The sequence below is a fragment of the Pleuronectes platessa genome, chromosome 23, assembly GCF_947347685.1.
Source record: "Pleuronectes platessa chromosome 23, fPlePla1.1, whole genome shotgun sequence".
In the NCBI taxonomy this organism is placed as follows: Eukaryota; Metazoa; Chordata; class Actinopteri; order Pleuronectiformes; family Pleuronectidae; genus Pleuronectes; species Pleuronectes platessa.
Genome location: NC_070648.1, coordinates 14757073 through 14773531, shown reverse-complemented (window position 1 = coordinate 14773531; position 16459 = coordinate 14757073). Strand labels below are relative to the sequence as shown.

Here is a 16459-nt window from a genome sequence, read left to right as displayed (position 1 = left end):
AGAACTGGTTGGAGTGTTTTCAGCTTCCACCCACATTAGCAGTTTCAGCAACAGGAGTTTGAGCTAGGAGATTCAACAAACGAGTTAACGTCTACATCAGAGTTGTTGTGTGTACAGGTGTTAATCTTTGACTTTTTAATCAAAGACTATTTTGATAAATTGATATGACATCAGCTCTTTTGCAGTTATAAATCATCCGGAAGAGTTTTATGCTGTTTGAAGGTGAAAAGAGGAAATGACTGGGGTTGAGTTGATGAGGTGATTTGGGATATGGTGCTCTGTATGATCTTTCTATTGTCTAAGCCCCTGTTGATGGTAGGGCTAGGTAATTAACAAAAAATTTATGAAAACCGACATTTATAACCTCTCACCAACCTAATCTTGCTCATGTCAGTTAACTGAGTTAGTGCTTTCCTTCCATAAACACCAACACTAATCATAAGTTACTGTACCTGAAGTAACACTGTGATGTGCTTAATATCAAAATATCAAAGTAAAACACATTTCAGCTCTTCAAGTTAAGCATATTTCCAATAAAGAACGTTTCAAGTCCTTAATGGTAATTGAAGTGGAAGTTTGAAATAATCAAAGCCCTATCGCTAAGGGTACAGATTGGAAAGGAAGCGGAGGTCTAATGCTGTAGTTACTTTCTGCCTTAATGGCTTATTAATATTTATTGATCCTTCATTAAGACGAGGACCAGATTAACCTTTAAGCTTGGATTTACTCTGCGTGTTAAGAGCTACCTGCTCTTAACACGCAGGTTACCTGTGTAGACAGTACCAGGTCTACAGTGCACACAGCAGACCACACACTACAGCTTCATTATGTTTGACCATTTTTGGTTTGTTTCATATATTTTTCTTGATTCAAAATACCAACAACATTTATTTTGAGATATCCACTATCATCATTTAATGTTAACGGAAATGATAAAGGTATAAGGCTTGATTTCAGAAGTATATAATTTCAGAAACAGCTTTTAAGTTTGTATTGGGCTTTAATGGCACTTCATACCAAACACATGTGCAACTAGAATTGCAACAGTCTCCTTATGAAACCACATTCAAATTCAATAGATCCAGATTTTTCACCAAATGCTCATTAATGTCAGTCCCCTAAACGTGTTCATCCAGATCCACGACCTGTTTTCGCAGAGAATTCAACAAAGATTTTTAAAACGTTCTATCTCACAATGTTAAAGAAAGTGAAAAAGAGTTCCTGGATCCTCACCTTAATTTAGTGAGTTCATCCCTGACCTAAACCACTTCCTTCCACCAAGTTTCATGTTAATCTGTCCGGTAGTTTTTTGTGTAGACTTGCTTACTAACAACCAATCAAAGAAAGAGACAGGGGTGATTTCATGCTTGCCACACCATGAACCTTGGTGCCTGAGGGCCCGTAAGGGTTCAGGGTTAGGGTTAGGGCAGTTTGCCCGAGAGGAAGTCGTGGGAACTCACAAAGCGCGACAAAGGAAGCATGCCCTCCAGTTCAAAGATAACTGGCATCCCTCACACAATAAGAAACAATATACGAAAGTGCATTTGACATCACATAATGGAAAAAACCTTGTGTGGAGATATCACTGCTGATAATCTCTGTGTTTTGCAGTCTGTTCCGGTTATGAGGTGGAAAAAAGGAAATCTCATTAAAACCCATGCAGTGGCAGAGTATAGTAAACAAGACATTAATGCTTCTAATTTGACTGGTACACCTCAGGCACATGTACATGAGATTATACTGAGACTGAACAACAAATCACATCTACTCACGCCTTGTTCCTGGGTGTGTGTGTGTGTGTGTGCGTGCGTGTGTGTGTGTGCAGGTGTGTAACAGCAATGGGAACTGCCATTGTAATCGAGGCTGGGCACCACCCTTCTGTGAAAAGACAGGACTTGGCGGCAGTGTGGACAGTGGACCTATCCAGTATGACAGTGAGTTTGGGCGCACACAAAGACACACACACACAAACTGTCCACACTTGTGAAAATAGGTTAATGTGTGCAGTTGTATTTCAGATTTTTTTACCGACTCTCGACATCACTTATTTATGGCTGTGAAGCTCCAAACACAATGACATATGGGAAAATGGGAAATGAGATATATATATATATATATATATGATAGAAGGAGAGCTTTTCCAGTCTTACTGACCACACAGTGCACTTTACAGTTCAAGTCACATTCACCCATTTACACACACATTCATGCAGTGCTTTTATACGCTGGGCTCTTTACAATCATGCTAATTATACACTGTTGACAATCAGAGGCAATTTGAGGTTCAGTATTTTGCATAAGGACACCTACAGACAGGTATAGCCAGAGGTCAAACCACCAACCTTCTGTATGGTGGACGATCCCTCCCTCCTCATGAACCACAGCCGTCGCTAATACGTCAACAAATCCCAAAACACAACAATATTCAGGTAATCACAGCAGCCAATCACAGACAACAACGCAAATTACACAAAGTCCAACCGGAAAACACAACTAATTCACAGCAGATAGCAGCAAAAAGAAAACTCGACAACATGAAGCTGGATTGGAGAGGTAGGTGCTTGATTCAGACAAGGATGGTTGCTGATTGGGCATTGTTGAACACATCGTTCCAAGGAAAACAACACAGGAACCACAACAGTTGAATCACAAATATTAAGATGTATCGCTCTCATTGGAGCAAAGAAAAAGCCATTTTTTTCTGTCAGCACTCGTCCTGCTCTGCCTGTGACAACACCGGAGGAGGAGACCTGACAGAGGTGGTATATGGGCTCAGATTAGGTGACAACATAAAGACTGATTTATGAAGAAGATGGTTGACGGAGGGTAAACATCATATCACTAATACAATGAGGAATGATGTGTGACTGATGATGATTTACTGTGTGCGTGTGTGTGCGTGTGTGTGTGTGTGTGTGTGTGTGTGTGTGTGTGTGCGCACAGGTCAGGTTGGGCTGGTGGTGGGGCTCCTGTTTGCCTTCCTCGTCATCCTGCCTGCAGTGCTGCTGCTCTTCTACTGCTACAGGATCAAGACGTCCTACTACCACAAGTGGCTTTCCCAGAGAGAGAAGAACAAGAGCAACAAGTACGGGGACATGTCCTGTCTGTCTGTCTGTCTGTCTGTCTGTCTGTCTGTCTTAGTTTCTGACCATCAGTCTGTCTGTCTGTCTCTCTGTCTTAATTTCTGTTTGTCTGTCTGTCTGTCTTAGTTTCTGACCATCAGTCTGTCTGCCTGTCTGTCTGTCTGTCTGTCTGTCTGTCTGTCTGTCTGTCTGTCTATCTCTCTGTCTCTCTGTCTCTCTGTCTTAATTTCTGTTTGTCTTTCTGTCTGTCTGTTTGGCCATATGTCTGCCTGTCTGTCTGAATGTCATTCATTCTGTCTTTCTATCTTTTTATGCATTAACTATTCATCACATATAAATTCAAAGTTGTTTTTTCTTATTTTGTCACTGTTGGATTTTACATTTCTCTTATTCGAATCTAAGCCCAGAGTCTGACCCACAAGGCCCTTGTTATATTAGTTTTATTTTGTCCTTGACATACTGTCAGGCCAATGCAACACTTCAGTGTGCAGGAGACCGACACAGTCTGACGGAGAAATAAATTACAAGTGGAAAAAAGAAATGTTTTTTCGGAGAAAACAAGCAATTTGAAGACATCCACTTTTGCACTGGTAAATAGATATAGGAGGCTTTCTCTATGTATTGGTATTTTACAGACAAATGGACTACATGACTTAAAAGAAAAATGCAAATAATTCAAATATTGTTGGTTTCTTCCCCACACAAAATATACACTGTTCACAATATTTATTATTGAAGGAAATAAATCCTGCATAGAAAGAAGAAAGGAAGAAGAAAAAACTGGGGTAGAAAAGAAGAAAGAATTGGAAATATGGCAGCAGCAAATCAGGTCATTTATGGAGTAATAAATCAATTAGAGAGGAAGTAAAGGGAGGAGGGTAGGAAGCGTTGAATTACGGGAAGAAAAGAAGGAAGTGCACATTGGCGTGTCGGCCAGCGGATCGATGTGCACACCACAACTTTCCATCTTCACATCATCATAAAAGGCGGCGTTTTGTGCTGCAGCTCACCTCCGTCACAGCTAAACAAAATCCATGTCCTCATAAACCCCATAGCTTCCTTTATGAGTGCAGCCGTATACCTCAGCCGTGGAGACAGCCTCGTCATAACACCGGCTGAGTTAGGGCCACCTAAAATACTCAAGTCCTCCACGGTGATTTACAGAACAGAAATGTGTCTGGCGAGAATCCAGCAGCGTTTTAAAGACCCTGACCTCCCAAATGAAGACAGAGAAGAGGCTAAATGCTGGTGATATTGGGCATCTGCGGGATTTTATGGTAACTGCCGCTTATGGGAGACAACGGCATGAATGAATGATATGGAAAAGTGAGCAGCTCCGATGATTAAAACGACTCTCAACAGCAGCGACTGCAACAAAAACCCTCAGCTTTATTGGTTTTGTTCCATGGCCAATACTTTGAGTTCACTCACAGTTCAACAGTGGTTTGAGCTGATTAAAGGCATTTCTAAGCACATACTGTCCATCCGGTTTGCATATGAAGCCTTCTAATCAGTTAAGAGCCTGCAGTATATCCGGCATATATGCACTACAAGTTCTTAAAGTATGGCTCGATGTAGTAATTCAATCCACAGCACTAGTAAATCCTTCCTTTGTAGAGCCGCTAATATAAGTTTCAGTTGATTCAGCTCTGTAGTTGTCTCCATGGACGGTGTAACATGCTGTACACTTCACAAACTGAAAGTTAAAAGCGGCAGTTGTCAATATTTTTATTTCCTTATGGAACAGCTAGAATAACTAGAAAGGGTAACACTGCTATTTGGGCTAACATATAAACATTTAACAAGAAAGTGAAATAAAACCAACCAACAGGGGTAGAGTGGTCATCCTCCAACCTGAAGGTCGGCGGTTCGATCCCAAGTCTGACCCATCTGCATGCCGAAGTGTCCTTGGGCAAGATGCTGAACCCAGAATAACAAATTGCTGCGATTAGATGCACTGTATGAATGTGTGTGTGAATTGGTGAATGTAAAACTGTACTCTAAAGAGCTTTGAGAGGTCATCAAGACTAGAAAAGCTCTAAATAAGTATACAAAACCAAAACATTTTGAAGTACAAAATAATTTACCAAACGGACTTACAGTTAAAAAATAAATAACAATCCATCCAAGTATTAAAATGGCCAGTGCCGGTGATTTGACAGTTTTCATGGTGGTTTCTGCTGAGTTTGCACATCACTGGGTTTCGCCCTACAGATATGGTGGTTGTTTATTGCCAGCCATGTTGTCGGAGTCATTTTATTGTTGGTTGTAATCTGTGGACAGTATTTGTCTCTGATGTCTTGGTACAGTTGGTGATAGTCCCATTTTGTAAAGTCTTGGTTGACGAGGTGACCTCAAACCTCGTAGCCTTAAAGAGTAATAGGACAGAATCCTATACCTTAAGCCAGATTCAAATTTGTACGTTCCAAATTGGTGATCCTTTTGATGGGGTAGGAAACCCCTCTGCTCTCGTATCTCAGCTTTGTTGACATTAGGTTTGGTGCTGATGTTCAGGCTGAGCTGGGTATCTAGTATGGCTGGACTCTATAGATCAGATTTGGCTTTTCAATAGGAACATTAAGGGTTAGGGTTAACCCTTTTCTTTCTAAACAGATTATAATTTTTATGCCAAACTGCCATATTTTTGAAGAGATTTAATACATTCAGGAAAACAGCAATGTTCACATAACATGTTATGCTTTGAGCTAATGTGTGCTCACTATGCTAAAGACATTTTAAAGACAGGTTTCTCTGAGCTGTAAACTCACCACTTGCAAGCAGAAGGTAGCAGAATAGTGTTGATAGTGCTGCCTGACCCTGCAGCTGCCTCTGACTCACTCGGCCTTAACACAGTATCTTGGAGAAATATATATACTGTATATATATATTTGATGTCTTTGAGGTTGTTTTTTGGGAATATCATAACAGGTCAGTGCTGTTTTAGACTTCCCTCTGAGACAGAAGCACCACATCATCACACAGATGGAGGTATTTGACTTCTGTTTTCTCAGCTGGTGCCAGACTTTGCAGACTCTTCCAAAACCTTTGTTGATGGATATTTTTAAGGCACTTGGACGCTGCATCCTCTGTCTCCCTAGCTTTGGGTTCTTAAGTGCCCCCCCACCAACACCACTTTCTAACAGTTTATTCCTAAGTAGCTTGTGCTAAATTAAGTCAAAGGTGTGTTTTCGAAATCATCACCTTTCGAAGACCTACGGAGCTTCTAGCTTCTTTTAGCTCACTGGATTTGGTTTAACACAGAATTTTTCCTGGTGCTCTGATCTGCCTCTCTCCAAAAGGAACAGGCTGCTGTTTTCAGTGAAAAAGCTCTGATGAAGCCCCCGTGCACCATTACACTTGGAGACCAGCTGGTGAACACAGCGGAGCGTTTAGATGCTTAACTGCCATGGACTTTTTCTCAGGAGGTGGTAAAGGGTGAATATTGGATACCAACATGACTCCACCAGCAGTCTACCCCTACAAACTAAAAGTCATCAGCATGGAAAAGTCTGTGCAGACTGTAATACAAACAACTGGAAAGGATCAAGCTCTGCACGCTGGTACCAACCTGTCTGCAGATGTTCTCCCTCACACGCCTGTCTCATACTGACAACATACAACATAGTTTCCTTCCTTTCTGTGTTCAGATGGATCTCATTCTCATGTCTAAGTGTTAAAGCATATCGATATAACTTTAACTGAGCAACAGTGCCCTCGGCATCAACACATGGCCATTAACTCCGCTTGGCTTCATCTCTGAGCAATTAACTGGTTTTCATGTCTAGAAAAAACACTGAAAAACTGTCAATGTGTTGACACATAACTGAATAGCGGATATAACCCATGATCCCCGGCTTCCTGCAACAGAAGAGCTGCCACTGTCACAAATCCACAGCGTTTACTGGCTTAATATTGGAGATAAACACAGTTTTTTATGACTTGATAGACTTTCCCTGACTACCAGCTACTAGTTGACACTTGCACACTTTTTGAAGGTGGTAGCTCACTATTACTCACTCAGTTACTCACAGTTACATAGAACAAGAACTGACATTCAGTGTGAGGGATGGGAATGAAAGTGGCACCATTCCAACTCTGTATCATAAAACTAATATTGAACCTTCTATTTTAAGGTATATGCATAGTGTGAAGTATCACAAAGTTGTAGTCAGGCTGGCTTAGCATTAAGACTGGAATAAGATGGAAACATCTAGCCTGGTTTGGTCCAACGTTCAAAAACTACCACCAACCTGAACGTGTTGAACCACCCTGTACTTCTGTGCTGCAACTCTGGGTATGAAACATGTTGCTGGATGCAGTCTGCTTGATTTTGTTGTCAAAGCAAATTAACTGCTGTTACCACCCTGGTGGATTCTATGTCGTGCCGGCTGATCATAGTGGGAATGGCGGATCCTTTGTCGCCTTTCGCGTCAGATCATGGTGGTGTACCACGACCGAGGTGGCAGCTGATGATGGATCCTATTTGGCGGCAATGGACAATGACTGTGGACTATACTGGCATCCGATCATGATGGTGGATCATGATCTTGCTGGCTGCTGACCATAGACTATGATTGCAGCAGGACTGCTTGATATATAGTATTGAAGTTATCCTTCAAAATGTTTACCCTCATCAATGCTGCTAAAACCTTTATCCTGTTGATGTTTTCCTACATTTGATATCTATTGCAGATCTTTCCGTCCTGGGAGATGGATCCCTCACATGTGGCTCTCTCTGAGGTTTCTACGTATTTTTACCCTATAAAAGGGTTTTTAGTAGTTTTTCCTTACTCTTGTTGAGGGATAAGGACAGAGGATGTCACACAATGTTAAAGCCCTATGAGACAAATTGTGATTTGTGAATATGGTCGATACAAATAAAATTTGTTTGATTGATGTACTTTAGGGTACATTTTTGTTTAGCTGTGCCTCTATAGTCTACATGTTTAGCTACCAGATACTGACAACTGTTTTCTTGACAAACGATAGTGTCATCTTCCTATAGGAAGTCTGATAGGTCACGCATCACCAGAGATGAAGAATTATTATCAATTCGACTTACAGTCCCACTCTCTAGGATTATGTATCTTTTTTATGCCGATTTGGCACTCAATGCTTAAATGTACGTGTGTGTGTGTGTGTGTGTGTGTGTGTGTGTGTGTGTGTGTGTGTGTGTGTGTGTGTGTGTGTGTGTGTGTGTGTGTGTGTGTGTGTGTGTGTGTGTGTGTGTGTAAAACGCTCCTGAGGTCCACCCAGTTCTCTCAGCTCCACCTGACAGCCTCATCAGAAAGCAGCTCCCCATACACCGGCCTAAAACATTTAGGTTTTAGATTTATACCTCCTTGTTTCCTCTCACATCATCCTGCATGAGAAACTTCTTGTTGACTTCTCCTCTCTTTTCCCACCTGGGGCCCCAAAAGAAAAAAATCAATGACAGATTGAAAAGAGTGATGAAGCAGGACAGCTTTCGGGTGTCGGGCTCTGGTTTTATTTTCTATCTGTCCTCATTTCTCTGTTCAGGACGGAGGCGTCAGTGGAGAAGGGGAAGAACGGCCATCTGAATCCTGCCTTTCACCTGAAGGTGGTCGGACCAATCAACAAGGCGAGCAGCCACAAGGGGGTAAGTGAAACGTCTGGCAAAAAAAAAGGAAAGAGAAGGAAGCAAATAGGGGTGACTCTTTCTCCTGCTGAGTTTTTGTGAATAATGGGCCATCCATGAGTTTAACCTTCATATTAAATTATCTCTTTTTACAGCAGCCTGTTACGCTCCCACACGTTCTCATCTGCCCAGCTTCAATGTGCCTTCAGCGCCTTTTCATCATGTTGTTTTTTGCTTGTTTCTATAGCATTTATTTAATTGGATGGGTTATAAGCTCAGGGCTATAGGACACATTTGTCATTGACAATGAAAGAGATACAAAGATGTAGGGAAACAGGCAAAAGGACAGAAGGACAGAAGGGACGAGGAGCGCTGAGTCATTTTGTGAAGTGAAGAATAATTATAATGAATGTGGTTTATAAATAGTCTTTAATACACAAAATGGAGCTAAATTTTATTTACATTGACTGTAAAGGCTTAGGTTGATTACTAATGCTCAATAATCTACTCACTATTTATAATAGAGATTGATATGTAGTCCTTGGTTTCAGTCACATAAAGGACCAATCCCAATATATTTTCACAAATATGACATCTTTATAGTGATACTAAATATAATATACTGCTTTCTCTTATATAGCTGTGAATTAATACCCATTCTAATCGTCCACTTCAATGTTACCTTATACTAATGCACAAATACAGTAACATCCCAGCACAATAATATGCACTTTAATTACATACTTTTCTCTACAAACAATATTTCGGCACATATTCTCAGTATTCTCAGTATTCTTATTTCATTTCATTTCTTATTTTAATTCTTTTTTCTTTTTCATTCTCTTGTCAACATCATTCTGACTTTATGCTACTGTATCTTATCTAATCTAATTTCTTATCTTAATGTTTTTAAAGGAAAAACTGACGCGTAGGTAATCAGGAAATGTCTGTAATTAAATATTGGCTTGTTTAACAATAGGTTGGAAACTGGTCTTAAGTTATTTTGTCCTAAAAGTTTTTTGTGGTGCATGTTGTGGTCTCAGCTTCCTCACACCAGCAAAGAGGTCCTGCCGCTCAGACCAGGCCTAGTGCCCAATGGCACTCAGCCAGTCAACATTGTGCGACCTCTGAGACCCGCCTCGTCTCCCCAGGGTGGTCCCCGGCTCCTCAAGGCGGTTCGCCCACCACTGCCCGCTGGCAAGCCCCCAGCTGCCCCACCCAAATCCCCCCAGACCCCACAGAGGCTCAGCCCGCCCAAGAAGCCTTTGCCCCTCAACCCAACACGCTCTCCACTGGTAAGACCCTCTTTGACCCTGGTGTGAACTGTAATCATGTGTAATTAAAATTAAATGTAAAATCTAAAGTGAAGCGTTATCCAGCTGACAGATACAATACTTTTTTACAGTGAGATGGGGACAGTGTATGGTGATTGGTTACACTGGAAAATATAATTACATCTTTTGACTTAATGCTAAATTAATTTTATTTAAAGCCTGTATGGTAAATGGTCTGTGTATATATATATATAGAGCTTTTCTTGTCTTAATGACCACCACCGGTTTGTGAGGTCAATGGTGTCAGTATTTGTATTTTGGACAAGGTGCACATATTCTAGATTCAGTGTGATTTACATATCATTACAAATCTTATCACCATTGTTTCTAAACATCCAGTAATCTGCTTAAAAACCATAGAAACAATCATTAATCAAACTGCATTCATATAGCACCTTTCATACAGGTAAGTGAATAAGACAGACATGTGAAAAATACAAAAAGAAAGAATTAAACAACATGAGATAATATGCAGTAAAATTCAGATGCATTTTATTTTATAATAATTAGAAATATGAACCTAATATAACATAAAAATCAGGCCAATAAAACTGAAACAAATGTTTTCTTAAGAAACTAAATAGAAGAAAATGGAAAAATAATAAGATATAGTGAGAATGAGTAAAAGTAGTTCCATTGGCTTGGAGCATAAAAGCTTGAGGATGACTCACCAAAGGTTTGTGCCAGAGGACCTGAACAAGACCATGGTGCAAGACCATGAAGTGCTTCAAAAGAGCCTCAAATCAATACGGAGTGTGATCAGACGCTGTGTGAATCATCATGGTGTAAGTTGCCTTCAGTAATCCAGGGACAGCTCCTTGTACATCCAGGGACACACACATCCAACAACTCATTCTGTTGGTCCTTCAATGATGCCCTTTTGCCAGAATGTTAAGGAATATAAGCTAAAAACACCACAAGAGCCCACACACTGAATTCATGGCCGCTTGAGACTTCAGTGGATGTGTGCAGGCTTATTTATCCCACAGTATCAGGCTCTGAGAGAACTTCACTTTGATTGCAGCTAAATGCGGGATTTGTAAATGTAATTGCCAAATACACAAAACTAATGAGGAAACTGTTGGTCACAGTGCTTCTTAAATGAATCCCAGAGATTTCTTCTGAGGAAAAAAATAAATACAACTGCAGGATAAATAGATATTTGATCTGTTTGCTCTCTTATTGATTAATCCTGTGAAATGACTCATCAGTGCGCCTCTGTGAAGTTTGAGAGGCCTTTACATTTGAATGCCTTCTTTCCATTTTGTGTCTAATGCACATTATTCGATGAGTTGAATCTGTGATGTGGTCTCTGGTCACTTTTAATCCACTACCTGGGTGAGGTGGGACACACAATCCTCTTATCAGCTCACTGAGCAGATTCATCCTGGAGTCAGGCGACACTGACAGCTCTCCTCCCTGCTGTGTCCCAGGGTTTTAATCTTTTCCTCCTTCTTCTTATCCCTTATATTATATATTTCTGACACCTAAATGTAGGTTTTGTATGTTGTTTCTTCGTCTTCAGCGCACGTTCATATGTTATGGGGGGCGTAGCTTTGACGAGGGCGCGGGATGTATCAATTTTATTTTTCGCTCTTGCAAAGTTTTCCAGGATACCTTTAGCTTTAAGCATAGTTTGCAAAATTATTGGCAGTCATTTCTCAAGGCTATTTTGACACTAACCTGGCTGTTGTGTCTTAGTTTGCATTTGAAAAGCTCAATAACCTAATTGTCAACAATCAATCTCTCTGCTCTGCTTTTTTTTAGCTGGTGTCTGAGCTGCAGCCCAGATCGTCCCCCTTCCCTCCTCAGAGGCCTCTCCCCCTCAGCCCAGCCAGAGGGTCCTCCCCCACAGTGAGTCGAGGCCTGACTGTTGTCTCCAAACCCTCCCCAGGCCTGCTGGTCATGATGCCGCCAGCGGTGGGACCCAAACCTGTGGGCAAAGTCTCAGCCATACCCCCTCTCAGAGCTCTCAGGTGGGCACACACACTGCAATGACAAACTGCGCTGACATAAGAGTCGTGTGTTTTGTTATTTCTCCCACTCAAATGAAAACGATGGTCACTGATATCATATAGATAGAGTTCAATATAACAGAGTTTGACAACAGCTTATAAACCTCTCTGTTAGCATCAGTGACTGTAGTACAGGGCATTAGAATTAGAAGGAGTATCTTGTTCAAGAGCTGCCTGGTGTAACATGTCACTCAATGAGTGATTGGACAAAAGAAAGTTAAACTGCATCGTCTTAGTCAGTGTTGAGAGAAGTTTAGTTTACTGGAATTCTATTAATCCAGTATAAAAGTTTTTTTTAAGGTCACAGTATATTCAAGTTTTGGGAAGAGAAGCCTGTCCTGCCTCGTGGTATCTTTCCATCTCTCACTAGTCTCGTCCTATGTGGCGAGGCGGTGGTAAACAACGCCTGGAGTGACACCGGTGTGGTTTTGGGACGTGCTCCACTGGCGCTGGTTGTACCACATTGTCCGGTGTTCCGGCTCCTCATATTCCCGGATTTGATGTTTTTCAAGTGGTGGAACAGGATGATTGTGGTTCCACTTTTTGTTATCACAAAAAAGGTTGCATAATAGAGTGTGGACGATATCCAACACAACACCCTCTTGGAAACGGACTTGATTCTGACTTTGTTTTTACATGATATTCGGGCTCGGTCATTCAATGAAATGGATGAATGAAGTGGATGAAATGTTAGTGTCCGGCAGCATAGATGAGTCCAGACTACACCCAACCCCCCAGCAGGTACCACGTCACTGCTGATGGAGCAGGAAGACAGGTAGAGGAGCTTTTTAGACTTTAACAAGGAAGCTTAACGCACTAATGTCAGTAATGGAAGCTGTTTGGTCCCTTTGAGTGGCGTCTCAATCGACACCATGAGACACTGTCACTAATGATGCAACTGAAACTACGAGATTTGTTGTCTCAAAACCCAGATGAACTTAAAGAAAACCTAATCAATACCCTAATACATTTTCTGCATTTTATGTGGGTTTAATCTAATTTAATAGCAATTAAATGTCATGAGGAATGATCGTTATATAATTTTATGTGCAACATAGTCCTGGTTGTCCCTCACACTGTGATAGTTTAGCTGGGGAGAATATGAGACAGGTATTAAGTGTTCAGTGAAGTTTTAAATGGTTTAAGTCTCAACTTCAAGGTCCAAGGTATCTCTAATGTCCCCGAAGGGCAATTGGTTGTACAGCCTGCAGAGCAATCACACAACCATTGGACATTTATAAAACATAAAAACATTAATAACATAAACAAGGATTAGTTAATGTTGTGGAACATCTGCAGATCAGTGGTGAACTCGTCTCTGAAGAAAGTGTTCAGGAGCCCTTTGACGTCTTATGCTGAAATATTTATTGAAGCTTGGCCGAGGAGAAAATCAGAATTCATCAAAATAGCTGTGCATGATGTCCTCTCATATTCTGAAGTCTGCTTTCCTGCAATCACACTCTGAACCCCTGCAGATCATTCAGTCTATGGGTCTGCTAGTTCCTAAACAATCAAATGTGTTTTCGAGCTCTGGAGACAGTATTACCGGCTTTCCTCCCCACGATTAGTACTGTTGTCGGTATTGACTCAGCACTAAACATTTTTAATCTTATTCTATATTTTTACCCCCCAGATATTTCATTTCATTTTGAATAAGACACCCCCACGCACACAGTTAATGCATCGCATTTCTATAGTAGCCGACGGCGTTGTGTCCTCCACCCACAGAGGTCACTGCTACCGTATATGCACAGTCGTGAACAACGTGTTTCACAGCTCCACACACTGTAGGGTTAGAACACAACACGGCACTGTATACTGGAAACTCCTGTTTGCTGCTGCTCTGACTTTAAAGTGACCTCGGAGGGAATGTTGCCTCCACCAACTCAAACACATCTAATGAGAAAAGCTGTGTTGAAAAAAAGCAGCTGTTGTTTGTCCTTTTTTTTTCTTTCTCCCACACCCTGACGGCCCAGGACTGCTTGAAAGTCCTTTTATGACCCACCTATAAAATTACCGAGAAATATTGCAGCGCAATAATCCCACCTTGCCGTTTCACGCTGCTCCCCGGGCAGAGCAGGTGTGAGCACATAAACGATCCGAGTTTACAAACCATGCGATGCAATGACTCAGTTCTTTATCCGCAGTCAGTTTTCATTTCGTCACCTGCAGACCAGTGTTTTCTTTTCATCTCACTTTATCTATAAACGTCGGAAAAAAATTGGCTCCTCTGCTCCTGTATGAATCAAAATATCAGATTCTTGCTCTTGACATCAAGCTGCTATGTGATAGATGATTTGTGTTTGACTTGATCAAATAATGTTGTGTTTACCCACTCTGAGTTTCCATATGTTTCGAACGACAATGATTGTCTGTGTCAGGGTGAGAGAGAAAGAGAGAGAGATATCTTTCCATCTCTTACTAGGATTGACGACGGTGTGGTTTTTGGAAATGCCATCTTAGACCCATTTAGAAGTGGTCTGGGACCATGTTACCATAGTTGTAGTGTGAACTCAAATATGTCCTCCCCTCTGTCTGTTTTTTTATAAACAACAATCCAAAGTATTTTTTAAACTTAATCACATTCATTGATTTATTTTCGCCCACTGACACAATATTCATACTCACCTCCACTTATTGATTTTTCTAACATTGCAAAACAGTGAAATCTAATTAAATTGTAGAGAGGTGTGAGCTAATGTAATTAAAGCTGTCCACTTTTGATCAGATCAGCCGGGACACAGGTGTGGACAGGCCGTCCCTGCTTTCACAGAAGAGTCCAACTCTGCAGGGAAAGTCAGTGTCTTAAGTGCTCACTGACTGATCGCTGGTATTTGTGCTGATAATACCTGTTCTTATGATAATGGGTAATTGATGGATAATAAATGGATTCGATTCTCAGCAAGGTGGGGAGTCTGATCAGCAGTGGAGTCACATCTCTGCTCTTTGCAAAAAGCTGCAGTGTTGTCGTGGCTCGTGGTCAACGCAGAGGAATGAGATCGACCAGGCTCTGTTACACACGACTTGTTAGCAGGAGAAATATATTGCTGCTCTGGCTCTGCACACGGGATTTGTTGACATTAAGAAAAGTATAGAATATATTTCCAGGCTCATTCTCGAAAAAAAAACAATGTCCGTGAGTCATTGTGCTGCTGTATCAGTTTAACCTCAAGCTGGTCTCTCTCCTTCCAGATCGGTCCCAGGTGCCAAACCAAACACAGCCTCGCCTCCGGCACGAAAATGACCTTCTCCTCCCCCCCATCCGCCCTCTGAGGAGGAGGCGGTGGCTGACAGCCTATTTGCACTAAAGAGACTTTGGCTGGAGAACCACGGAGCTGTCTCAAAAGCCAGAGGAGGACGAACACAACGGTTCAAATGGAGACATGAAAGAACAAACCGGACTCATACCAGTTTAGACTTCAAAATGAAAACTTAACCCCATCCCCTTTTTCAGTTTTGACCCAATCCGTCCCCTCCTCCTCCCAGCGAGCTAACATTAACCACGACGCGGTTTTGCACGGAGGCCTTGCAGACTGAGACAAGTGTTATCGAACGGGGGGGACGGTCACATTTGCCAAATCTTTTCTTTTTGTTTTCAAATTATTTTTTAACGCTGTCTATGTAAAAAAACATACAAAAAAAAAAGCATTTTGTAATGATGACCATTTTGTTTACAGTTTTTTTTTTTACGTCGAGTTTTATGATTTGTATTATGTGCCAAAGAGGTCTCTTCATTAACTGGGGTGTGTCCCGAGCGCTTGAAAATCTCCTTAAGTTTACCACGAGCCTGCCTCTCCACAACTGTAGGTTTTCTAATTTATTGTATGAGGAATGTCTAAGATACAACCTGGAGATGCAGAGGCCTATCAGGAGGAAGGCGAGCCGATCACACCGCAGCTTCTTCTCAACACTGTTTACATGGTGGAGGACTCGGTGGATGCTTGTGATCTGCAGGACACACCCCAGCCGCTCATGTTGATTTGAATGTCTTTTGCTGTGTGTTATGACTTTTAAATTGTGACATAAATATTTTTACTAAACGAACAACACGTTTTTTCATTCTCTTCATGACCCTAAACTAATATTAATAAATGGAGCTGTTCAGATCAGGATTGTTATCATACGTCGGTAGTTCGGGGCTGGTAGGATAATACAGAGTGGATTTACAAAGTACTTCCTGTTTCATGTCGAATCAGTAGGTAGTGCTATGACACTGAGGAATTATTGACACATAAAGCTTTACAGGATTGGACTCTAATCATGTGACAGAAGTTTGACGATCAGTGAAAGCTAACTGAGGGGCTTTTCCTTAGAAGGCGCTGTTGAGCCATTTTTCCACGCCCGTTTCAATTTACTGTTTGGGGTTTTGAATTTCCTGCAAACTTTGGTAACAATTTTTAGCATGTCTAGGCCCTGAAAAAGCCCCAA

General features: G+C 41.4%; 1 protein-coding gene across 1 annotated transcript in view; it reads left to right on the top strand.

Annotated features, from left to right (window-relative positions):
* The window catches only part of adam19a (ADAM metallopeptidase domain 19a), a 195901-nt gene extending 179823 nt beyond the window's left edge, over nt 1-16078 (top strand). The window contains exons 18-23 of the mRNA XM_053416049.1: nt 1826-1934; nt 2944-3085; nt 8604-8703; nt 9726-9977; nt 11784-11992; nt 15224-16078. Coding sequence (XP_053272024.1) covers nt 1826-1934; nt 2944-3085; nt 8604-8703; nt 9726-9977; nt 11784-11992; nt 15224-15275 — 864 coding nt within the window. The 3' untranslated portion in view covers nt 15276-16078. The remainder of the gene's footprint in view (nt 1-1825; nt 1935-2943; nt 3086-8603; nt 8704-9725; nt 9978-11783; nt 11993-15223) is intronic.
* The last annotated feature ends 381 nt before the right edge of the window (nt 16079-16459 follow it).